The 25,527-nt window shown below is 38.0% G+C and overlaps 2 protein-coding genes across 4 annotated transcripts; both read left to right on the top strand.

Moving 5' to 3' along the window:
• The first annotated feature begins 144 nt into the window (after positions 1-144).
• On the top strand, positions 145-25,527 carry LOC121408918 (G-protein coupled receptor GRL101-like). 2 transcript variants are annotated; one of them, XM_041600638.1, is made up of 12 exons: positions 145-374; positions 9,028-9,357; positions 11,141-11,188; positions 11,314-11,364; positions 12,092-12,143; positions 12,946-13,014; positions 20,441-20,515; positions 20,902-20,973; positions 21,474-21,545; positions 22,903-22,974; positions 23,523-23,594; positions 23,864-25,527. In XM_041600638.1, the coding sequence occupies exons 1-12, from the start codon at positions 254-256 to the stop codon at positions 24,996-24,998; spliced, it is 2,169 nt and encodes a 722-aa protein (XP_041456572.1). In that variant the 5' UTR covers positions 145-253; the 3' UTR covers positions 24,999-25,527. The 2 variants fall into 2 exon arrangements, with proteins under 2 accessions (XP_041456572.1, XP_041456571.1); XM_041600637.1 differs by having other exon boundaries at positions 11,311-11,364.
• Positions 13,096-15,255, top strand: LOC121408919. Of its 2 annotated transcripts, XM_041600640.1 has the most exons (2): positions 13,096-14,425; positions 14,543-15,255. In XM_041600640.1, exons 1-2 carry the CDS (start codon positions 13,739-13,741, stop codon positions 14,837-14,839), a joined length of 984 nt encoding a protein of 327 aa, XP_041456574.1. In that variant the 5' UTR covers positions 13,096-13,738; the 3' UTR covers positions 14,840-15,255. The 2 variants fall into 2 exon arrangements, with proteins under 2 accessions (XP_041456574.1, XP_041456573.1); XM_041600639.1 differs by having other exon boundaries at positions 13,096-15,255.

The following is a 25,527-nucleotide window of genomic DNA, read 5'->3' as shown; positions in this document are numbered from 1 at the left end:
GAACGGATTTATCTTCCGTAGCTGATCGTTATTATATTCCCCATACTCGGAACAGCACGTATTTGGGTTCAGGTAAGGTGCGCACTGATATTTTTATGGTGCATTTATCAGCAGGTGGAAGTGTCCACTTTTATCTAAGCATTATTCTATCACGAGCAACTGATCTACACTTGTCTTGTCCGTTCTTGCTGCTACCAGAGGCTTGCAGGTCTCAGGTGAAAAGAAGATTGAACAAAGAAGAAGAAGAAGATCAATGATGACGGCTTCACTTCGTGAAATAATGACGACAATAATCAAGCTGGTATTGGTTGGTATGATCTGCTTTTTTATGAGAGCAGATGCTTCCAAAGAAACGTCTTGCGATGCTTATCAAGGTGAGAATAACTTTTATTTTTTTAATTTGTTTTGGAGACTAAAAGATAAAACAATTTACAACAACTAATGTCATATCTATAAACACGTGATATTACCAAAAAATTGTAGAAATTTTTACAATTTAAGTGGGATCATTAGTGAAAGGTGAAGAAGAAATTCATTCGTGCAAAATTTTTGATATCATAAGCAATTTGTAAAAAGTGTATTTGTGACGTTATGATCGAAGTGGTCTAAGAGCTGTGTCTGATACTACGGCACATCTGTGAAGCCGACTCCATGACCGACATAAGAATCGGTACATTATTACCAATTACTTAAATTGCTGGGTTAAACTTAAATTACTGAAAATGCCGGGTTACTAAATAACCCGGCAAAAACCATGAAATCTGAAGCGAGGACAATAGACCGATCACCATGATCACACCCATGCATCATTTCATACTATAAAAAGTACAAGGTAGGTTAATACACAGTCCGTCATCATAATCCTGGTGAATGGATTGTTCAGTTAATCAAACAAAGATCAAAAGCCCCCCCCAAAAAAAAATACACGATAATTCTATATAGCTTCACGGGCCAATAAAAATGGAATTTATGCCATATAAGACTTAAATCCATGTTTGATGAAATACGACCGATCTCGACACACTCCAGCCTGCTTCTCGAGCTGGAGGTTTATTGTCATGCAGAAAGCTCCCCCGAAATGAATTTGCTCTGGTAATCCTTGCACTTAACATGCTTAAACTGCCCAGCACTGCAGTTGTTATCTGAGAACACCCAAATGAATCTTATTAGCATACAGTTATTCATTTTTAATACTTTTATTTCGTTGTATCACATTCCACAAAATATAAGTGTAATGAACATTCACCCAACTTGAATATAAAAACATTTATACAAAATAACAATTTTTATTAAACAGAGAAAGTGGGAATCCCCCCAAAAGAGGAACCTATTTTTAGCATAGCCTGTAAAACGAAGGTTCCCAGAAAAGATATAAAAGCAGTAACGCAAAAAGGAAGAATAATATGCACATGAAAGAGATCTATAATGATAGCCACTTGAACGATGCATTTAACATACAAACAAGCGAATGTAAAAAAAAAACTTTCAGTCCAATTTGCTTGCTTTGAAAGAACATAATGAGGGCAATTGAACTACACTATTGATGTCTAAACCGTCTCCCAAAAATCTATCTGATGATTGTTGTGTTAAAAATGAACTCAGATCATCTGCAAAAACGAAGAAATTAAAGCAAAGAATGCGGAGTCTGCGGGAGAATTTGTGATGTATAGAATAGATAGTAACGGGCCAAACAGTAACCCAGAGATAACAGTAATAAGTTGGATTCCAGAATTGGAGTTTTTTCTAATTAATAATCATTTCTTAACCACTTCGAGGCCTTTCCATAAATACATATATCTTGAGAATTTATGTAAAAGCATATTAAGGTTGATCTTGTGAAAGACCTTGGATAATTCAGAAAAATACCAGCAACATAGCATTTTCTATTATAGCCTTGTTTACTATATTGCATATATTCACTGACGTAGACAGCAGTGGGCAAGGGGGGGGTCCCTATTCACCCACTTTAAATTGGACTGATCTGATAAATCTGTCCCCTCTTTTCCCCCAAAGACAACGGGGGGGGGGGTAGAAGCACCGTTGCTGTTCAATTGCTATGAGGATATGCAGGCAGGCGCGGTGGAACGTATTTTCGTTTGGGGGAAAGTAAAAAAAGGGCACTTTTTTAAAAGGTCATTTTGGTGACATTTTCACTATAAGATTATCATGTGCATTGCATGAAGTCGTTGTGTATTTTAAAGTCATGTCAGTTGAGCAAAGCATTTTTAAAGTGATTTCTGATGATTATTATAAGATTATATTTAGGCTTTTTTTTACACGGTTTAGAAAAACTGTCAAATCTGAAGTTCTAAACTCGCTTTTTGACAATAATGGGGTTAATTAGGCCCTACTATTTAAAGGGCACCTCTGCGAGATGTTGCGAGCAAATCGCAAGCTCAAACGGTACTTTGGCGATTTCAATAAGAAATGAAAATTAAATATTCCAAGCAGTTCATGTAATTATGAAAAACATGTGTATTTAACGAAAGAATTAACTCCAGCGCGAAGATTGACCTGATGTTTTATATACTGACCAGGAATGGAAGCTTAAAACTTTCATACTGAAAAATTGACATTCAAAACACCTTTATAACTAGAAACAGCATAAGTACATTACTGCATAATAACTAAGGTAAGCGCGAAGCGCAAAAAATGATTTCCTAACATAAAATGTATTATGTTGTACTTCAGAAAGGATATTTAATTTCGAAAGGGGCACATTTCATTTTTAGAAAACGCATTTTTTTCCTACGGGGATATTTTTTAAACATAACTAGCAGGAGCTGTTAAAAATGACACCCCTTTCACAAAAATTAGAAAAAAAATCTCATTATCTGGAGGTAATTCACATGCGAACAATACACAGTCCCCAACATTCTAAATCCATTTGCTCTGGCAGCAATTGCTTAGAAAAATAAAGTATTAAGACGCCAATTCCTGATGCAATAATTCTTTGTCCACCGTAATTATACGCATAATTATGCATCCTCCGTTGAAACTGTTATTGCATAATATCCTATTAATCTTTAATTAAAACACCGTTTTTATTACTAAAATAAATACATTTTATTTTCGGAGAAAACGCACCTTATTCATTTACGGTCTATCGAACCTTTATTTCGTTTTTGGACTAACGAACCTTCGGATTGACGAACATTTATTTCATTTTCGGACTATCGAACCTTTGGATTAATGAACCTTATTTCGTTTTCGGATTAACGAACCTTCCGAGCAACGAACCTTATTTCGTTTTCGGATTAACGAACCTTCGCAATATTTAAACCTTAGGAATAACGAACCTTCGGAATTACGAATGTAACCCAAGACAACACCAACATGAGTCATGCATGTCATGTGTATGAAGGTCATTGATCACAGAACAATTAACAGAAAATATATTAAGAAAAATTCAAGTCATAGTCGCACTTTGATCAATACTGGCCACAATTCTGAAATCAACGTATTACCTGTTATCTCAAGGTTACTGTTTGGCCCGTTGCTATTTATTTTATACACCAACGATTTTCCAGACTCATTCTCTACTTTCATTTCTCCGTTTTTGCATATGATTCTCCATGAAATGGATGCGGAAAAAGGTAATTGCTTCGACACTTCTCGATCTTCTTTCCGTCTTTGATACGGTGAACCACAAAATTTAGTTAAACACACTAATGTATCTTGGTAAAGGGTAAAGCTATCGATTGGTTCACATCATATCTGTCATATCACTCACAAGCTGTTTTGATAAATGGCTGTCCTTCTCATTTCCTACCGCTTACCTGCGGGGTTCCGCGGGGATACGCATTCTGTTCATGATTACCAAAAAGTGCTGAATATAAATATGTTCTAGCTCGCGCTACGCGCTCCCAAAATTTGATCACGTGGCATACATCAAATAGTTTTAACGCTTTGATTTCACATTGAATGTTTATTTAGATATACGCATCTAATAAAAAAGGGCAATTCCTTTTTAAAATATACGAAGAATGTTCCGTTTTCAGGTCATCCCCAAAAAGGTTCAGCTCGCGCTTCGCGCTCCCACCATGGCATTCATATCGTCTTCGGGATACTCCTTCATGTTAGAAAGTGATTAGTTTTCTTTTGGGTCAGTACATACAAAAAAAAAATTAGTTTCCTCTTCAGGCTCGCATTAATTGTCCATTGAGATATATAAAATGTTCTGTATTCAAAAACATGCTTGAACTATCAATTTTTCAGATCGTAAAGTATTTATTTTAGCTCGCTCTTCACGCTCCCATCAATTGTCCTATCCTGTTCATGCTTATTAAATTTTCTGGTCTTTTACTTGAAATTACCAAAACGCTCGCATTATTTATTTAGGCTTTATCAAAATCCTAATCTTGTTTATTAGAAGAAATTTAAAATGTACTTGCAACTTCAGTCTATAGTTAGGCCTACCACCTAAAAACCAGAGTTTATCAGCAAATCTAGTTCTATTATAGTATTAAACCTAATCGAAATGAAACGGCCACCCTTTCAATATACATATCGCTGTTAAGTTTTATATCGTATATGCGATAAAGAAATCTGCTCATAGTTTATTGCTCCCGACATTACTGTAGTTACTTTAATGGGTCTAGCGCTCTGACAAAGTAAAATAATTATGAGATGCCTGCATGTTTCATTTATTAATCTATAAAAATGAATACAATGAAAACGTCTTCGATTGGTGAACAGGGATTCTTCCCCACCACAAGGGGCACTATGAATTTACACAAGACATCCAAATTTTTTTTTTTTAATTAGTAAGATAGTAATATAATGTAATTTTGTAGTCAACGATATTGAAACAGATTGACTAATACTTTGGATATTTTGTAACTTCCGTTTACTTCAACTCGATTTTCAACCCAACTTTTTAGGAAGATGTCCAAGTATAGGTCTCTATTTGTTCTTATTCATTAACCGCTTTTATCATCAGCACTAGTGAATAGACCTTGACAAGATACATCACTTAATACTTTATATGATTGGTAAAATGTAAAGCCGTTTTAATAGAAATCAATTTAGCGCGTTCTTTCATTTTTTTCATTAAGGCCGGGACGGCACTATAGACGTGAGGCAGTCTTTTTTTGTCAAATGAGATTGCTTACCGATACAATCATAGATCAAGGTTCTAAAGGCCTGGTCACACCGCCCGAGTGTTGTTGGAGCGGTCGTGGGGCGGTAGGGAGAGAGGGTCGAATTTCGCTCACAAAATTTGGGGAAAAATCGAAAAAAAAAATCGAAATCGGAAATGGTGAACGATAGCGATCGGTGATGATTTTTTCTCTCCGTTGTTTTTTGTTTTCGATTTTTTCCCCAATTTTGTGAGCGAAATTCGAACCTCTCTCCCTACCGCTCCACAACCGCTCCAACAACGCTCGGGCGGTGTTACTAGGCCTTACATAGGCCTTACAGCGCTAAAAAAGATCCTTAAAGGCGAGAAATAAGATTGCATTGTGTGGTGCGCCTTTTTGAAGGACAGTTCATTATGCTAGTGATTTAATTACAAAGTGTTGTATTGAAAAATGCAAAGCTATCTTCTTTGCCCCCCCCCCCTCCCCGTCATTTCGTGCAAGCGACAAAGTCACCCATCCCATGTCGGTCTTCAGCATGCTAGGCGTAAGCGAGTACTTTACAGGGGCAATTGCTCATCAATATTTATTTGATGTCATAATGAGACAAGGCCTTCAAGGCCTAATGTATATCAGTGAATGATGTTTCTTTTTTTATCATGGTGAACATAATGATTTTTTTGCGGGTGGAAAGCAGTAATGGAAATTAAATAAAAAGGGGCAAGGCTGAAAAAGTAGAAACACTCTGACTGAAATTACAAAGTATAACCTTGCTGGATACATTTAAATTGCTTTGTGTACTGTTGTCATGGCCGAGTATGATGTGGTAACTGTGGATCAGGTGATCAGTGTATCCATTTGCTTTTTCGACATGAAGGAATACATAATATACATGTGGTTATCACATGGTGTTCCATTTACGAAATAAGAAAGACAAACTCTCTCTCTTATGGATAGGCATGTTTGGTAGCCCTGATATTTGGATGTACATGTAGATAATGACGAGGAATGATATGGACATTTATTATTCATGCAAGATTTGAGGCAGTTTAAACATGTTAAAATAGGATACGCACTCTAAACACAAAGGACGGAAATGTTCGAAATGGTTTGAAAAAGGCCGAGGAGTGACAGCGCTTTCCACCTTTTTAAAGCTCACTGTCGATCTCGCGACCCTTTTAAGGGACGATTTACCATTCACACTAATTCTTTTTAGAATGTGAATACATTGAATTGATTGCAATTTAGAGTCTATAGCAAACAACATATAACAGGGATGATTGAATATGTCTCTGTTCCTCAACAAATGCCCTTATTTTGAAAACAGCATGACATTTAATTTGTAAGAAATAGATGAATTTGCAGTAAAAGTTAACAGATACCCACAATCATATCTTAATAGAGATGGAATGAAACTGTACATTTTGCAGGGCTATCGACCTGGGGGTCTATACGATCAGTATTTCTGGTCCGGATCTTGTCCTGATTGGAGATATCTCTGTAGACTGTAGACATCATAGCCGCAGTCGCAATGATTTGCTTTGTTTCTTTTAATTGCACCTTTGTTTTGCCATGTATGTGAACAATTGGCAAACTGAACTGTGAAATAATAAATGAAGAATATAATTGTATCACGGGTCTTTTTATTTTAACCGCATTTCGCAATTTTACGAAATTATATAATATTACACATACGGGAATTTCCGTCTAAATAGAATTAAAATATTGTAAACAGATGTGTTTCTTTTGATTGTTAATAGCTTTCGACCGCTAATCGTTCCCACATCTCATGCCCCGGCATCAACTACTGATTGCTTTATATGTCGTTATAAAAGTCGCGATATTTAACTACAGATAAAGTAATGAGTAATGCCGGAGGTATGGTACATTACATCGGGGAACTATTAGCAGTCAAAACCTTTTAGCAATTTTTAAACTCATTTAAATCTTTGCCTTCCAATCCTCTTGCATTTATGCAGCCATTTCGTTTATATAATATATTTGTACACCATGGGAACCACTTCAGTCATGGCTAGCGGCGTCGTCCTAATAACAATGTTATTAAACTCAACTTGCTTTCAATATGAAGTACACGCATGAAAAATAGAAATATGCATTTGTATACGATAACACACACCTGATTCCTCCTATATGTAGTTGAAATTTTGTTCCAGGAACACCAACCTAAAATGTAAACACAAAACACTACATACAAATACATTTTCAGCTCGCACTTCGCGTTAACATCATTTGCTTAATAAAATACATACGAGCCTTAAATGTCCCTTTTCAGGTCTGAATCGCACTCGCAATGTTTCATCAGTGAGACACGTATCATGTTCATGATCACAATGACTGCACATGGTGCTTCATGTGTTTAGGTTTTCTTCTAACAAAATCAGCAAGTGCTTGGTGCTCGCATTAGATGGCTATGGTGAGATATGTATGATATTCATGAATTCCTGAAAAAAAGTCAAAATATACGAAAATTTCAGCTCGCTCTTCGCGCTCACATAGTTTATTCAGTGAGACAGGTATGTATCATGACGACAAAAAAAAAATGCTTAGGCGTATAATGTCCCTTTTTTAGGTGAGAATATAAAAAATCTTCCGCTCGCTCTTCGCGCTCGCATTATTTGATCATTGAGATGCATATCCGTTTAAAGGCACAGTCCTTATAATGTCTCTATCAGTATACCTGGTAATTCCCATTGCTCTCCATCTCGTCCACTGATCTGTATATTTCAGCTCAATGATTGATATACAGAATTCAGTGGTCTCGCACCTTTCTCCCCCCCTCCTTTTCTCTCTCTCTCCCTCCCTTCATTTTCTATCCCAGATTTACATACTGTATACTTCCATAAACTTCTAGGCCATGAATACCGCGCGAAATGATCTCTAAAAATAAACCTCGAAATTAAAGTAGGCCCATTTAATATAGGAATCAACGTTCAAACACATTCATACTATTCCTATCATGTATTGTATATTAGGTAACTAAGATTGACAATTTATTGAAGTTATGGTACACAATATTTGACAGAGGATCTCGTTAACTTGGACCATATTGATGGATTTGTTTGAAGCGTTGTTGACGCCTTTCCATAATTTTCTTATTTTTATTAGAACAAAGTGCGTCGGGTTTGACTGTCATTTCCATTAAAAAATAATAACTGATTGGATTCGTCGAAAAAATAATATCAGGTTATCAAAGGCTTCTCATCTGTCAGAGGATGATCAATATTAGTTATTGCCTTTTATCACAAAATAAAGAGGTCAGTGATCGTCAGTATAGAGAGTTGGTAAATGACATGATCATCGAGTAATATCATCTTATTAATAGAACTGTCAGTCATCCATATCAGTGACTAAAAATTTCAACAATTTAAGAAAAATCTTTTTTTTATGATTCGTTGTCAGGCAACGGCAAAAAAGCCTGCAAAATGCACTTGCCCTGTGGGAAATATACGTTTAGGTATATTAGCTTTTATCAGATACATTAAAATGACGTATGAAAACAAATACGTCGTTATGTATATTTACTGTCCTGGAAGAAGCAAACGTTTGTTTTCATCATAAAAATCTTCAATTCTTCTACGAGAATTCAGAGGAGTCTAAAATAACAAGATATGATAAATGGTGGTGATGTTTTACCTGATTGCTAAGAAAGCATGAATGCTTGTAAACAAGCAACCCGAGGACCGACGGCTTATTGTCCTCTCCGACGGACCGATTCTTGGCAGTAGACCCATTATTTCTCATTTTCTTCATATCTTACATAACTGCATATCTTACTTGACACTGGTTATTTACCCTTCACCCTACATTTTAAACACTATATTATTTATTTTGCATTACGTGCATTCATTTTTTTCATGTTCCCTTTATAAATCTAACTTAAATCCTAACATCTTGAGAATTAATCACGGACTGTGTTTTCCTTTAACAGTTCTGAATGTGCGATTAGCAACCGGCAACAATGCATCTGAAGGGATCGTAGAGGTATGTGTAAACGGAACCCGTGGACACATTTGCGGTGCATCGTGGGACAAAGCTGATGCCGATGTAGTTTGCTCAAGTCTTGGTTTTACCAGGGCGCGAAGAGCATTTAGCTTTTATAGAGACGTGCCGGCTGAACCAGTCAGCGACGAGATGGTTCTTTATGACGTGACATGCACCGGAGACGAATCCACTTTGTTTGAATGCTCGTATCGAGTGAATCTCACAGGAGGCTGCTACTTGGGAGAAATAGCTGGAATCGAGTGTTTACAGGATAATGGTAATTCGAACTCAGTCATCTTCAATAAGAACTCAAAAATTGATGCATTTGTATACCAATTTTCATGTAGCATTAAAATGCAAATGAAAATAAAATCAGAAAAAACGTATACGATCTAAGCGCATTGCCTATTTCTCAGGCCTTGTTTGAGTCAAATTTATATTCATGAATGATGCATTTAATATTCGAACGAGGAGCCTTCCACTATAAATTGATAAATCATCGTGGAAACATCAGTCTATTATGACTATTCTCCATTTCTTTTTCTACTTTCCCCTTTCATCATTTTCATAGAATACGATTTTAGCCATTGATGTCAAAGGCAAGTCTCAATAACAAATTTCATGTCGTATTAATATTAAGCAAATGAAAATAAAAAAACAGAAAAACTTATGCGATCTAAGTGTATTGCCTATTCCTCAGACTTTCTTTGACTCAATTTGAAATTCTTGATTGATGCATTTAGTCATCGAACGAGGAGCCTTCCGCTATAAATGTTGAATAAATCAATCGATAAATCATCGTGGCAACATCAGTCTAGTATGGCTGTCTTCCATTTCTTTTTCTCCTTTCCCTTTTCATCATGTTCATAGAATACGATTTTAGCCAATAATTGATGCATCTAATCATCGAACGAGCCTTCCGCTATAAATGTTGATTAGTTGGTAAATTGCCAATTCGTCCACTGCAACAATTCCGTCCACAAACATTTAGGCTAATAACCATTTGGACCAATCATCACTTCGTCTAATCACCAGTTGGTCTATTACCATTTCGTCTCATAACCAGTTGGTCTAATACTCATTTTATTTTCATTCATTTTGCCGAATTAACACTTAGTCCAATCAGACCAAATGGTATAGGGACTAAATGGCTATTGGACCAACTAGTTATTAGACGAAATGGTGAGTGGACGAAATGGCTATTGGACCATGTGGATACTAACGAATTGATGGTAGACCAAATGATAGTAGACGAGTTGGCAATTGGACGAATTAGCATCGCACCACTTGAAAATAAACCGATATAGTTGATAAATGATCGTGGTAATAGCAGGCTTTGATGTTTTCAATGTCTGTTTCTCCTTTTTCTTTTCATCACGTTCATGGAAAATAGTTATTTAGCCAATGATGATAAAGGCAAGTATCCATTAAGAAGCTATTAATTCAATCAAATGACTGAAGACGGCAGTTATGAGACGATTATAGGTAGAGAATTCGAATTATGAAACAAAAATTGTACTCTTGGTCGAGAAAATGAGCTAGGCCTACATGTATAATATTCCCTTAATGGCAAATTAACAACATTGAGGCAATGGCTTGAGATATAAATAGTAATTTAGTTATCATTGAAGAAGTTAAAGTGATTGGTTAATATTGGTTTGACTTTTAAGATATCTGAGCTAGAAGGTCACATTTGTCACCTGTGTCTGTGATATGTTACAAAAATGAAACCCAAGAAAAAATTGCGTTCGAACATAATCATTTAGTGCTTCAGAAATTGAAATATAAAGTAAAAAAAATATATATATCTTAATTTTATCCCATACACTTATGTGTACTATTTAGGCGTCTATAAGACACCTATTTACAAAATCAGGGTTTGCCTTGTAGTTTTAGCTTTTCATTCTCAATAATGGTTGTTTTCAGGGTTTACTACTTCTAATACATGCACTTGTACACATGTTTCATCTGGTTTGATAATTTTTTAAATCGGCTGCTCACAAAGTTAAACAATACCTTTAATTATAAATCTGATTTTCGTTTCACCTCTTTTTTTATAGGAGATGTATGTATTCCTGGCTTGTGTCATGGGGACAAAGATATGGAAGGTAAGATTTACGTTTCTTCAAGTTTATATAGTGAGGTTTCATTTTCATTTTCCCTTCATATTTCAAATCAGAGATTTGATGATTTATATACTCTGAAATAACACATTTATTATTTTTTCCAGCAGATTTCACATGCAACCCACTGACAGATGGATGCTTCATTTTGCCTTGGAATGGTAAGATAGTAACCAAAAAGACTATTAGTAGTTTTCGCAAATAAATGATGTTTTCAAAGACGAATTGTTCTAAAATTATTGTGAGAGCCCTGCGAATTAAAGTTTTTTAAATCATTTTTTAATCAAGAAAATGGGTATGATCTGTTTCTTTTGTTCCATCTTAAAAAATAATTCATGGCAATATATTTCGTAGGAGCCATATCGTAATTTACCTCAATAATTTCCCTTTTCAAGAGGATTGATATGCATATTTATAATCTGTATAAGTTTTTGTTTGCTTATTTCATTCATGTTAAGAGAAAAGTTATTTCCATCATCAATTACAACTCTAAGGCCCATATTCTGAAGTCGGCTTTAACTTAAACTCAGGTTTAAAGTTGTGGTTGAAGTATGGGAAGCCAAAAGTATCAAAAATTTTATTAAGTTGTATGTTTCTTATATTTACTGTGCTCTTTCCTGATTCATCGATGGGGAAGACAATCATCTATTTATACTTCCTACACAATTATGAATGATTTGAGAGCCGAATGAGCTGAAGTATGATGTCTCTACTGTTTAGTGATTATGTAACAATTGGCTGTCCATACTTAACCCACAACTTTAAACCTGAGTTTAAGTTAAACCCTACTTCAGAATACGGGCCTAGTTGTTTAAATTTCTTCCCCTCTCACCCCCTCTCCGTCTGTCTATTTTCACTTTCTCCCTCTATGTATATCTTCCTCATCAGGTCAATTACACTGTTCTTTTTACGACTTGGGATTGTTCTCGTTGGAGTGCATGTAAGTATGCAACATGAACCGAAATTGGGTCTGGTTGGCTGACGTCATCACGCCTCAGCATTGGAGAATTTGCTTGCAGCCAACACCAGACCTTATAATTAAGAGCCTTCAATGGTTTATCTAGTCAATTTTTAAAGTAGAATAATAATCCTAAAATTTTGAATTCATTAAAAAAAGTTATCATCATAAATGTAATCGTTTTTATAATACTTAATTGCTTATAAATCCATCCTGAAGCTCAGGTAAGGTTCAGTAATGCAAATTATGCTGGGATACATATCTAATATTATACAAAAAATACAAATAAGCAATTTGCTTGTATTTTCATCCATAGGTTCTGAGTGAAAGTTTGAAATTCACTTGATGCCATTTAGCGTCGTCTATGATTTTATTTGTTCTCAAAGGATCCTTCAAGCCTTATCGAACAAATTTTTGATTGCATAAATTTAGATCTATAATATGTATTTTTAAAATGAAGATGTAAGGTTTTAGATCGTATTTTCACAGAGTTTGTTCATTTTTATGATCAATTCTTTCTCTTTGACACATGAATGCACACTTTGAAAATGAATAAAAAATATTTACCAAAATGTATTACAGAGTTTGAAATCGATTGGAATGATTTTGGAATTTTATCAACGTCCTCTATGTGGACCTTTGAATTAATATAAAATGTGCAACATCAATTCAGAACTTTATACAGTCACACCAACAGATTCATTAGTGAATTGTTATCTCGTTCCTATAGTATTTCATATTTTAACATGTTTAATTAAATGAAGAATTTGATGTTTTCTTACAGAAGCTGGGACGAACTTGGTTCTTCGCTTAGCTCTGAAGGAATAAAAGAAGAAGAGCGTGCTGAGCTTCTGTAAGTATCTTTGCTCTGGGTTCTGTCGAGCAAATTAATTTCCAAGCAACGATTTTGATTTGCCAATGATCAGTTCATAATACCTCTTAACGCGCAAAGCGAGTTAATGAGAGGTTATCTCAGGTCAGACTAGCTGGACAACAACATATCTCGCCAGCGGTACGTAACAGGTGTTTACAAGGAAGGGGCCTGGTCAGGCGAATTCCTTTGGCCTGGTGGAGATATGTTGCGATGCCAAATATGGTATTGTTCGGACTTCACGAGGAGGCGTGGCCCAAAAAATGTTGCATTGCGAATTTTGGTAGTTCGGACATCACAAGGAGGCGTGGCTAAAGATGCTACGTCGCGTTAGCTGACGTGGTAATTTCGGGAGGGGGCAAAATCCAATTTCTAACAAGTTAGCATTCTTCTTCGTGGAGTCGAGTGGAAAGCATCTTTTATCTCAATTCACCTGTTTTGTGCCACATACTTCCTGTATTTTTGTTATCCGTTCGTTGGACTCTTTAGCTGTGATCCTGCTAATTGTCATTTTAACCCAATCGTATAGCTATTAAAGAACGCTTCGCAGTTGAGAATTATTTTCCTTATCTGGGAACATACCTGTACATATTTTGTGTTTATATCCGTTTGTTGGATCTTTACCGGATTGAACTTTTGAGTTGGTAGGAGTCACAGTTTGCTCTTAGGATTTTTCAATTTCATCGCCATCCCGCATATTCTAATCATGCCTAAGGCTAAGCCCGGCAAAAAGTTAAGTCAGAGGAAGTCTACTCGTCGTTCGGTCCGAGATGCCGGCAGCCAGCCTTCTCCTGTCGACCTCGCGACAGACGTCGACCAAGTTTTTAGTTCGACGCAGAGCCCAGCCGCTGGAAGTTCGGCGTCGACAAGCAATGGTGAGTTCGGGACAATGGGGGGCTCCTGGCCTCTTGTGACTTCTCCACAAGATCCGGTCATTCCCCAAATTCAATCTCAAGCTCCCCCTTCTATCCCTCCTGCCCCTGTAGCTGAGGGGCTTAATAGTCATGATAATTTTACACCAGCCCTCAACCCTCCTTTTCCTACGCAGCCAGATATGCTTAGCTGCGTGTGTGATGAATTGGGCGGGGAGGTGCCTTCTAGTGTTAAGGAGAAGATTTGGAAGGGTGAGTTTGTAGAGTTAGGTGGATTGCTAAAAAGGGAAAGCTTAAGTGAGGAAGGTTCCCAGTTGCAGGCCTTCAGCCTTTGTGCCTCCGGCTCAGCTTTAATGCTTCGCCCCCAAAGTAAGGCTCCGGTGATCGCGAGCATAGAGCAGTGGACATCTGCGTTCCTTATTTACGCGTCTATATACTTGGAGCGACACTGTATGCGTGCGCGCGAGCTCCTCAAGTATATAGATATCGTTCGTTCTATTGTGCGTTTTGGGGGTTTCAATTGGCGGGCCTATGACATTCAATTTCGGTTACGTCAGGCCCGTCATCCACATCGTTCCTGGGCTGTCATAGACACCGAGCTATGGCTGACAGTAGCTTCGACTCCCGGTCGAGCAATGTTTTCTTCTTTTGGGGGTAACCAGCCCTTTCGGCCATACGACCGGTCGTTCCGGCGGGGTAATTTCCCATTCTCTGGATATGCCAATAGACAAGGGGCAAATCGGGCCCATGGCGCCGCGCCTGCCCCCTCCCGCTCCTCACCAGTCTGTTTCGCCTTCAACGCTGGGTCATGTCAACGCATTGCCTGCCGTTATGCTCACCGGTGCGGAAAATGCTCCTCAGCAGCACATGGCTCACACGCCTGCAATTCTGCCGCTGCAGTTGCCAAACAGAAACCTAGCTCCAACTCCAATTAAACTTTGCAGCATGCTCCCATTTCTTCAAAGGCACCATAATAAACAGAACGCAGCGTTTCTGATTTCTGGGTTTAGGTCTGGCTTTTCCTTGGGTTTCACAGGCGAGCGTCGCTCTGTGTTCTCGCGTAATTTGAAATCGGCTAGGGAGCATATGGGCATGCTGCTGGAGAAAGTTGGTAAGGAAGTTAGTTTAGGGAGAATGTCAGGTCCTTTCCAAGACCCGCCTTTCGATAACTTTCGCTGCTCCCCGGTAGGGCTCGTCCCCAAGCGAAATCCGGGAGAATTCCGGCTAATTCAGCATCTATCCTCTCCTCGCGGGGCTTCGGTTAATGACCACATTGATTCCGAGTTATGTTCCGTGAATTATACTTCATTCGACAAAGCGGTTGATCTCGTTGCTCGCTTGGGAACTAATGCTCTCATGGGAAAAACCGATATCAAATCCGCTTTTCGTTTACTACCAGTAAATCCCTCCGATTTTGACCTTCTAGGGTTTTGCATTGATGGCGCGTATTACTTCGATAAATGCTTGCCAATGGGCTGCTCAATTTCATGTGCCCATTTTGAGCGTTTCAGCACTTTTCTTGAGTCATGTTGCCGTGAAATTGCAAATTCAGAGCAAATTTTGCATTATTTGGATGATTTCTTTTTCGTTGGCGCAACACAGCAGGAATGTCGTTCCTTGATGTTTCATTTTAAGGCAATGTGCGAGGTTTTTGGCGTCCCGATAGCGGAGGGGAAGACTGAAGGGCCCGTTCCCACTATCACATTTTTAGGGCTTGAAATTGACGCGGCTGAGCAGAAAGTTCGGGTACCCAAGGAGAAAGTAGACGTGTTACAGGCAATGCTCATTGACTTTGTTAAGAAAGATAAGCTCTCGTTGCGGCAGTTGCAGTCGCTTATTGGCAGCCTTAATTTCGTGTGTAAAGCCGTGGCTCCCGGAAGAGCCTTCCTCAGGAGACTTATCGATCTTACTAAAGGGGTCCGCACCCCCAACCTCCGGATAAGGCTTTCACGCGGCGCGAAAGAGGACATGCAGGCCTGGCTTACGTTTCTGTCCGATTTCAATGGCACGGTTATGTTTTCACACTCAACATGGGTAACTAATGCTCATTTTCAGTTCTTTACTGATGCTGCGGGTAGCATTGGCTTTGGTATATCCTTCCAGGATAAGTGGGCTCAAGGGAGATGGCCAGCTGAAATACTGGAGAAAAATTATTCCATTGCTTTTCTAGAGCTTTTCCCAATAGTAGTCGGTATACGTATGTGGGGGGCTCTGCTAGCTAATTCTAAGGTCTTATTTTGGTCAGATAATCAAACAGTTGTTCACGTTGTTAATTCCTTAACTTCGAAATGTCCTAGTGTAATGAAACTGGTTCGTTTGCTTGTAGTTCTCTGTTTGGAGCATAATATTATGTTCAAAGCACGTTACGTGCCAGGCTCTCGCAATGAAAAGGCTGATGCCCTCTCTCGTTTTCAGATGGACAGGTTTCGCAGGTTAGCTCCAGGCGCAGATCTGGCTGGCAGCAAGCTTCCCGCCCATCTTTGGAGCAGCTTCGTATAGAGAGAGAGCATCGGTTGCTTTCTTCGCGGGCGCACAGCACTCATCATACTTATAGGAACGCTTGGTCTGTGTTTAAGCAGTTTCGGCTGCAATATCATTATGATATAAGTATAGCTCCTGACGTTGAGCAGGTTGCTCAATTTATTGCTTATCTCTCTTGGAATGGGTATGCGGGGGCAACAATAAGTACTTATATTTCAGGCCTGGCTTTTACGATGCAAACATTGGGTTGGCCTGACGTGACTGACGCTTTTGTAATCCGGCGGCTGGTAGACGGGTGCAGACGGAAAAACGCTCGCCGCGATACCCGGTGTCCCATTACTCTACCTATTCTCAAATCCATCCTAAATTCATTGACTCACGTATGTGTCAATACGTATGATTTGGCATTGTTTCGGGCTGCCTTTTTAATCGCTTTCTTTGGTTTTCTTCGAGTAGGGGAGTTCACGTCTCGATCTAGACATGAACCCGTTCCTTTATCAGAAAAAGATGTTATTATTCAAGGAATGGGTAATCAAGCAAAATTGCGCATTATGATTGCGAAGTCTAAAACAGATCAAACTAGACGTGGATGCTCGATTTTAATTCCACAGAATGTTGTTTCGTATTTATGCCCACTTCGCGCTGTAAATGATTACCTCGCTCTGCGGAGCTCGTGCGGCTCTGCCTTTTTCCGTCATTTTGACTCGTCACCCCTAACGAGGCACAATTTTGGCAAAGTTTTAAGACGTGCCATTACTTTTTGCGGTTTACCTGTTGCTCACTTCTCTTCCCATTCTTTCCGTATTGGGGCTGCAACTTCTGCAGCCATGGCGGGTGTTCCCGATGTTTGCATTCAAAATATGGGGCGCTGGGCTTCCAACACACACAGATTGTATATTCGACAACCTGTCCCCCCCTTAATTGAAGCAATTTTTGCCAGTATGTTTATCGCCTTTCTGTTTTAAATACCAGTTCGTGCAAAATTTAATATCGACCTAATGTTTTATGAATTTGTTTTGACACCCTCTAACAAGCAGTATATATTATCTTTACTCTCTCTCTCTCTCGCTGGTTGCCATGGTGACGGCGATGGTTACTTTACCCAATAATAGCTCCATGGGCGCAGACAGACTTGCTCGCCCTCTCTTTTTAGACTGTGGGCTTTGCTACTCTTATCATGTTTATGGTAATTATGTAACCCCCCCCCCTTTAGAATGCACAATTGGTGCCGCTGTTTCTTTCCTTTTCTCTCTTCCATGTGCAGTTATTTGGAGTTTCAACGTGGGCCGTGTCAGCCTTCCACGGAATCGTACGAGAGGAAGGGGGCGAATCACTTTTCGCTGACGTGGTCAGACCCGCTCTAAATGGGGGCGGGCCCTCACAACTCGGCGCGTGCCCGAGTCCTAAAGCTCAATACATCCGCGAACATGAGGATCGACCCTTGATTTCTTTGTCGCGGAGTGATATCACTGGACAAACAGCTGTTTTACCTCCGTCAAGCAATCGCTGGCTCGGACGTCGCGAACGATTGGACCTTTTTTATGATCAGATGTTGTAACCTGAATACATTATCCAGAACTCATACGTGGACTCATGAGATTTCAAGTTACCGCAACTTCACTGTTTAGTTGATAAGCCCCACCCCCCCCCCACTTTCATAGAACATTAGACTCTTCGCCAGTGAACTGAATGAGCAATATTCCTGCTAGATGGTATAATGGTATAATGCGTCCCCGTTCGTTTAATGCACCCCCTCTTTCCCAGCTTCTTAGCGTGGACCTTGTATATACAGCATGGTTGGAACTATTGCATCATATTGTGTTGTGGCGGCGGGCTGACGATGAGTCATCCCGTTTGGCGGCATTCCATTTTTTGCCACAACACATTATGATTCTTCACTTATTATGGGCTTCCTGAGATAATAATTTTCAGTTATTTAGACCAATTTCGTATATTCCACTCCTCAGGTTATAATGTGAACGGGGCGTGGTTCGTCACCCGATTTGGATGAGGCCACCAGCGAATTCCATTTAGGACCGAACATTAACGTTGCCTCGTTCACATTCTAGTTCGGGGCCGTTGGTGGGGCTTCTGAGCACTAGTTTCTGTTTTAAAAGTTTTCCTGCATAAGCTCGTGTTGCAAACGGGAATCTTTGCTTCGTAGCTTTGCAGATGGATTTTTACGTTTCCCACATTTGGCCAACATGACAAACTGGTGTCTTTGTCATGAATGTGGATGGACTGTTTTAATTTTCAATTGAGGAGATTGGTTTAATAACTTATATTTTTTCGCATATGACACATCTCAGGAGGCTTTACGTTTATACATGTATTATTATGTTTTAATTCTTGCATTATATTATTTTGGCTTTATTTGATGCCACATCATTTTACATTTCGGTATACATCATTTGGAAGATGCTTTTCAGAAACAATTTATTAAACTCCACGGAAACTGCATTTACTCGCCTCTCGTGTATTTTGTCTGGGTTGAGATAATCATGATTATAGCTTTATTCGCCACTGTAAACCTTATACGTGGCCTTGATCCCACTGCACTAAATGCCTGGTCACATCGCCAGAACTTTGCTGGAGCGTTCCTGGAGCGGTGAAAAAAAAATCATCACCACTCGTCACCGTTCACCATCGTTTAACAGAAGTTGCCCTCTTTAAGGCAACGCCGTATACGATTGGTCACCGCTGACGGTCCCTCCTACCACTCCGAAATTGTTGAGCCGCACAAAATATTGCGAGCGGTGAGGAGTGGGCAATTTTCCGCTCCGGCAATGTTCACTACCCATTCATCTCACCTGGGTCGAGTGCAGCATATCGTGGATAAATTTCTTGCTGAAGGAAAACACGCCATGGCTAGGATGCTGGAACGATGTCGGGCGTTGAAGCAGCGATCCATTGCGATGATGAGCTTTGATTTGGCGTTCAATGCTTGCGTCAACGCTAAACCAACGCTCACTACCGTTCTCTATACCGTTACACCAAGCAACGCCAGTGCACCGCTGAGGGAACAGCCGTGTTTTCGATTATATTCCCCCATTTTGTGCGCGGTGACGAGCGTTGTCAAAATTCGGCCCATAGAGTTATATAACTCTATGATTCGGCCCCATCTCCCTATAACGTTCATGAAACGCTCCAACAAAGTTCGGGCAGTGTGACCGGACCTTTACAGAGAGGATGTAAAACGGAAAAGAATCTGGCCATTCGTTGGAAAACGTTATGTATCCGTAGTGTACTATTTGCATACGTGTTTCATACACTCTATATCCATCGAGCATCTGTCCACTATGATTTCATTGTTTGCCCATTTTGTCCATTGTCTGGAGCAGATGAAAATGGATGGAACCATCCAAAAACTTTGCTTGTTCGCTGTATCCGTTATGAATACGTTTTGTGTCCGTCGGCCAGCGGAACCAGGCCTTTACATTTCTCAAATCATGTAGTGCAGATGGGAGAATATATATATTACAAGTGAGGGTATACATTTAATAGCAATGTACTTCAGTCATGCCAGCGGAAACGATGTAATTGATTTCGTCGTTCTATATATAGACTATTGGGAAAAAGCAAAAGATTTTACAGAAGAAAGAATAAAAACATATTTCACAGAAAGAAATAACCAAATCATTGTGTAAATTATTATACAGGAAAGATTTTTTATTTCAATAAATTTGTAAGGTTATCACAAAATAACAATTTTCTGTAATTTTGCACAAATGCTTGTTAGATTAAACAGTGCAGTAAGGTTACTGATGTTCTCGAGACTTTAATTTTTGCTGGTTTTTTTTAAGTAGAAATTTTCTGACTAAATTTACAAAATGGATTTTCACACAAGCTTAATATAATTCATTTCAAATGAAAATTTATTTTCTCCCATTTCACAATTTTCTAAATTTTTGGTGAACATAAATTCATACAAAAACATTTTTTCATGAAGAATATTATTATGTATAAGTTCTATCCTACTTACAGCAATCATTAATCATTGGATCGTTGGATTCTCAATGTCATTTTACCTCAATATACTTTCTGTTTAACTACAGTAACTTCGATGGCAACGTTGTCCTCGTCTCAATTGATAGCAGAATTTTTAGAGGATTTGAAAACTTGCATTTTCTGTAAGTTCAGCGTTGTTTATTATTATCATTTAGGAAATATTTACTTAGACACGACACAAATCGAATTCTTCTCTGGGACAAATACCCATTGACATACTGAGACATTGCAAATATCACTTGGAAATAAAATGCAAAGAAATATTTTAAAAAATGTGAAAAATATGCTGTTTATTTTAACGTAAGTTTGAGGTTTTTGGAAAATGTGTTTATGTGTTGTTCATTGTGTAGATTTTTATAAAAAGTAACTGTATTCTTGTTGTAATACGATGATAACTAAGATTGATGGCAGGGCTAACACATTTTTGTTGATTGGAATATAAATCTGTGTTTATGATGCATGTTACGTCGTGCATGGTTAATGATTCAGATTATTCTTATTATTGCAGCTATTTTGATAACAACAGCCTGACAGAAATCCAACCTGGCATGTTTGAAGGGTTGTCTTCTCTAAGAATTTTGTAAGTTCATGAGTCTGTTCTTTACAGATGAATATAAAAAGGGTAAATCCTGGCATTTATTTCTGGAATTACTGTTGTTGTTGTTGCTGCTGCTGCAATGAACCTGTTATAATAATTGGATTTAACATGTAAGAACAACGTTTGTCATGTAAATCATTATTTTTCACCAGTTCAACAGCGTTAGAGATCAAATCTTATTTTTTATAACTTCATATCTATCGTCTAGCGAAATTTTCAAAAGAAAACTATGATCTCGTTCACACCTTCCTAAATTGATCCGCGAATAGTTACAATAACAACACATCCGTTCGTTCTGCAAATCGAACTCTCCTGTCCGTTAAAGAAAGTGTATTTTGATGAAAGTTCATTAGCAATCTCCACCCTACATCTGTGCATTTATTGTGTAGTCTCCATTAATGATATATAATGTATTTTGATGTATAATGTAAACGCACCGCAATCAAATTATCTACATAGTAAATATGTTTCTGACTTTACAGAAATCTATCATCTAATGCTATCAATTACATACCGAATGGAGCATTTGATGGACTGGAAAGCCTGGTGATGTTGTAAGTATTAATTGAAAACAGCTGTATTAAGAGTTTGGTTGCAAAAAGGGGTAAGATCCAATTTTACCATTCCCCCAAAAAATCATTTTTTTATTCTCCCATATTGCAATATTCCTATGAGAAACTAAATTGTCATGATGTACTACCCTTTCGTGTGAACCTAAAATTTGGTATAGAAGAAATATACCTGTCTTCAATTCTTTTAAATTGTTGATCTAACCTTTTTTTCAAGTAAACGGAAAATGGATCCAATCCTTTTTGAAAAAAGGGGATTTTTCTTTGCCACTTTAATTCACGTTGTAATGGAATTTCCAATTTTCTTAGGTATCATCAGAGCGACCAGAAATCTATAGGTTTTGAGACAAAAAAAATTGAAAAATGGATCTAACCAAGTTTGATAAACGAGCGCTTCAGAAGAGTTTGTTGTAAAAGGGGTTAGATCCGCTCCAAGAAATTTTTCTTTAAATTCTTCCATATTTCAATATTCTTATGCGAAACTGAATTTTCATGATAACCTACCACGTGAACATAAAATTGGGTATGAAAGAAAACTACCTGTCTTCATATTTTTAAGCATTCTTTCCAAAAATTCCTCTGTGGATCTAACCCTTTTGAAAACAAACTGAAATGGATCTAACCCCTTTTGAAAAAGGGTGCCTTTTCTTAGTTATTTTTGAAAAATTTTAAAGGGAAATTCAACTTTTCTTTGGTATCATCTTCATGATCTTATACAGCTACTAAAAGTCTGTACATTGAGACCAAAAAAGAAAATCGAATTTGATGAAATATGAGTCTATCCCCTTTTGCAATTTAGCTCTTCATATCAAGGTGAAAGAGAATTGAGGAAGAGTGGATTTGATAATGGAACGGGGGTACAGACAGATTAAATAGGGAGGGGGGCGGGGGCTGCCCACAGAATTTATCAATAAATGTATTTTTACTTTGATTTTTCAATCAGTTTCTATATACCAAGGGAAGTAAAGGAAACCCATTTTAGTTAGAAATCCATGGCGGTCTCCAGGTAGATATAGCAACTAGTGATACTATCTTGACTGTGGGATAAATTTCGCCTATGGGGACGTCAGTTTTATCCTTTTCAAACATTTGCTTCTTTAAACTGACTATCGTGGGGTATGTGAAATTTGTGATATGAGTTTTTGTTGGATTTTGACAAATTGTTTCGGTCAGACAGTCATAGTTTACCAACGCACTGCTCATTTTGACCAAACTATTTTTAAGTAAGGCATAAAATACAACTTTGTTAGATCATAATTTCAAACAATAATTTTCATAGAGTTTTCCGTTCTCATTTCGAAATTTTTTTTTTATTATCATTTAACATAATTTTATTTTTCAGGGACTTGAGTTACAACCCCCTATTTCATATAGACGACAATTCACTTGGAAACTTGTGGAACCTTGAATATCTGTAAGTAGTACCTTTCATGATTTTCAATTGAAATACAGTAAATACCTTTCCTAATATTTCTCGGATTGGTCTCTACATCTACTCCAAGACACATAAATTTTTATGAAATCAGACATCATATTCTATTTAGATGGAAATGAAAGAGAATGAAAGAGAGAGAGGGAGAGAGGGAAAGAGAGAGGGGGAGATCTTGGACGCAACATTTCAATGTTGCCTTATGTCAGCATACAATACCTACTTTCACGATCATATTTTTTGTTCAGTTGATTATAGTGAATGGCATATAACAAGATGTAAAACGAAGGTACTGGAGTGCACTGAGCTGCTTATAAGAACACTTGAGTCGTTTGAAGTGAAAATCAGATTCAAACGTAATTCATACTATTTATCAAGGTCTTGCTAATATCCTGGTTGTGGCTAACAATCTAATGTGAAGACACTCTTAGCACACATTATGACCCTGTGACAGGGTTGAAACGTATTTGAAAATGTAGTTTGTGAATTTTAAACTTGAAGTTTAGCCATGGTCACTCTTATTCCCTCTTCAGGTTCCTTATTGACATATACCTACCATCTTTGGAAGCAGGTATAGCGCATAACCTCTCTTCTCTGACGGCTGTGTAAGTTTATTTTCCTTTTACATATTTCTGTGATGAATAACAACAACGTGTGAAGATTTTGTTGACATCATTTGAAAGAAATGAACCGTCTTAAGTTGACCGCTCTTACGGGAGATTAAAAAAAATATGTAAATGCATAACTTAAAGAACACACATAACGTCTCATTTTTCGCAATAGATCCTAATTTTCATTTTGTTTTGCACGTATTATATTGCTGGATGTGCAGTATTCTGATAAAATAATTTGTTCTTTCATTTTTATCTGATAGATCTGCATCAGATAGTAGGATATGCTGTCTTGTATCGCGTGAGATGAACAATGTCAACTGTGCCATGACAGCTCCCAAAAGCCCGTTGGACACGTGCGGTAGACTCTATCCAAGCGTAGTGCTAAGAATCTTTGGCTGGATAATAGGTCTTACCGCCCTGGTTGGAAATTTCACGGTACTCGCTCTAAGATTTCGTCTGGACCAGAAACTAACTGTCCAAACACTGCTGATCATCAATCTAGCTGTTGTTGACTGTCTCATGGGTGTTTACATGATGTTTGTAACCTCAGCTGATGTTTATTTTGGTGATAATTACTTTCTAAGAGCACCATGGTGGCGAGATTCAATTGTCTGCAAAGTGGCTGGTTTTCTTGCCTTTCTGTCCAGTGAACTCTCTGTTCTAACATTAACCTTGATCACCCTTGACCGAACGATATGCATAGTCTATCCTTTTGGGAAACATCGGATGAGCTTCAAGGTATCCGCGATACTTCTAATCGTTATCTGGATATCCGTCTCAGTAATTGGTATTGCGCCATTCCTCATCAACTCCTCCGATATCTATGGTCTCTCCGACGTCTGTCTTGGATTGCCACTCCATGTTGATTCAGGGGAAACTGGCATCTTACGTTTTCTAAGAGAATCTGCCTGGTCTGAAGAATTCATTGTTGTGTACGATGTGATTAGCAGCGAAATTAGACCATCATGGATATACTCCGTGGTAATCTTCATTGGAGTTAACATGGTGTTGTTCATATTGATGTTGGTCTCCTATATCGTAATGTTCGTTGAAGTCAAGCGATCCACTCAGTCTGTTGGAAACACTGCCGAGACCAGAGGGAGGGAAATTAAGGTCGCCAGAAAGATGGCGTTTATCGTAGGAACCAATTTTGCTTGCTGGATGCCCATAATAATCATGGGTATCCTTACTCAGACCGGGCTGGTGGTCTTGCCAAGTTCATTGTATGCATGGGTCGTTATATTTATTTTACCAATCAATTCATCGATAAATCCATTGATCTATACCTTTATGAATATAAACGAAAAGAAGAGGAAACTTAAACAAAGTACATCTAATACCACAGTTACAACCATTAGTAACTCGCATAACAGCAGAAAGGATACTTCTATCTAAAGTGCGTGTAACTTGTTGTCTTGCGCCGACAACAGCCGCATTTGAAAGAGAAGACGCCAGTTTATGCAAGTCCATGCGCTGTGATTTGCTCATTTTCCCTATGCATTTTCTTAACTTCTAAAGATCATATATAAATGAATTGATCCGATTGATTCGGTCGAGTCCAATAGTTTCAGTTGAAAGTCGCTTTAATCTGTTTGCCCCCTCCTTAGCTTTGTTGCATCTTCATATATAGGCCTATGCATATAGCGATTCTTTCAAGGATCTATACTGATGGTTATACTGATCATGATAATGAAAATTGTGTAATGATAGTAATAATATATATCAAATATATCTAGTAAATATAGTATATGATGAGCCTTCAGTCTAGTATCAGGGTACGCATGTACTGATCATCATTCTTTTTCATATTATTAATGTTATCTTCAAAAGATCATATTGTTGTCGCACCATTTATTGTATCTTTGCTGTGTGTTTTATTTGGGAATAAATATGTAGTACATACAAAATTGTCTTGTTATTTTGT

This window comes from Lytechinus variegatus, chromosome 2, assembly GCF_018143015.1.
Source record: "Lytechinus variegatus isolate NC3 chromosome 2, Lvar_3.0, whole genome shotgun sequence".
Classification (NCBI taxonomy): domain Eukaryota; kingdom Metazoa; phylum Echinodermata; class Echinoidea; order Temnopleuroida; family Toxopneustidae; genus Lytechinus; species Lytechinus variegatus.
The sequence above is the reverse complement of the archived record's forward strand: the minus strand, read 5'-3'. Positions and strand labels throughout refer to the sequence as shown.

What these genes read in the sequence shown, in the direction of transcription:
- LOC121408918 (XM_041600637.1), top strand. Translation starts at nt 254, where the DNA reads ATGATGACGGCTTCACTTCGTGAAATAATGACGACAATAATCAAGCTG. An exon ending in TTTGAAAACTTGCATTTTCT is followed by an intron (nt 20,516 to 20,901) that starts GTAAGTTCAGCG and finishes TTATTATTGCAG; the next exon opens with CTATTTTGATAACAACAGCC. An exon ending in TTGTCTTCTCTAAGAATTTT is followed by an intron (nt 20,974 to 21,473) that starts GTAAGTTCATGA and finishes CTGACTTTACAG; the next exon opens with AAATCTATCATCTAATGCTA.
- LOC121408919 (XM_041600639.1), top strand. Translation starts at nt 13,739, where the DNA reads ATGCCTAAGGCTAAGCCCGGCAAAAAGTTAAGTCAGAGGAAGTCTACT.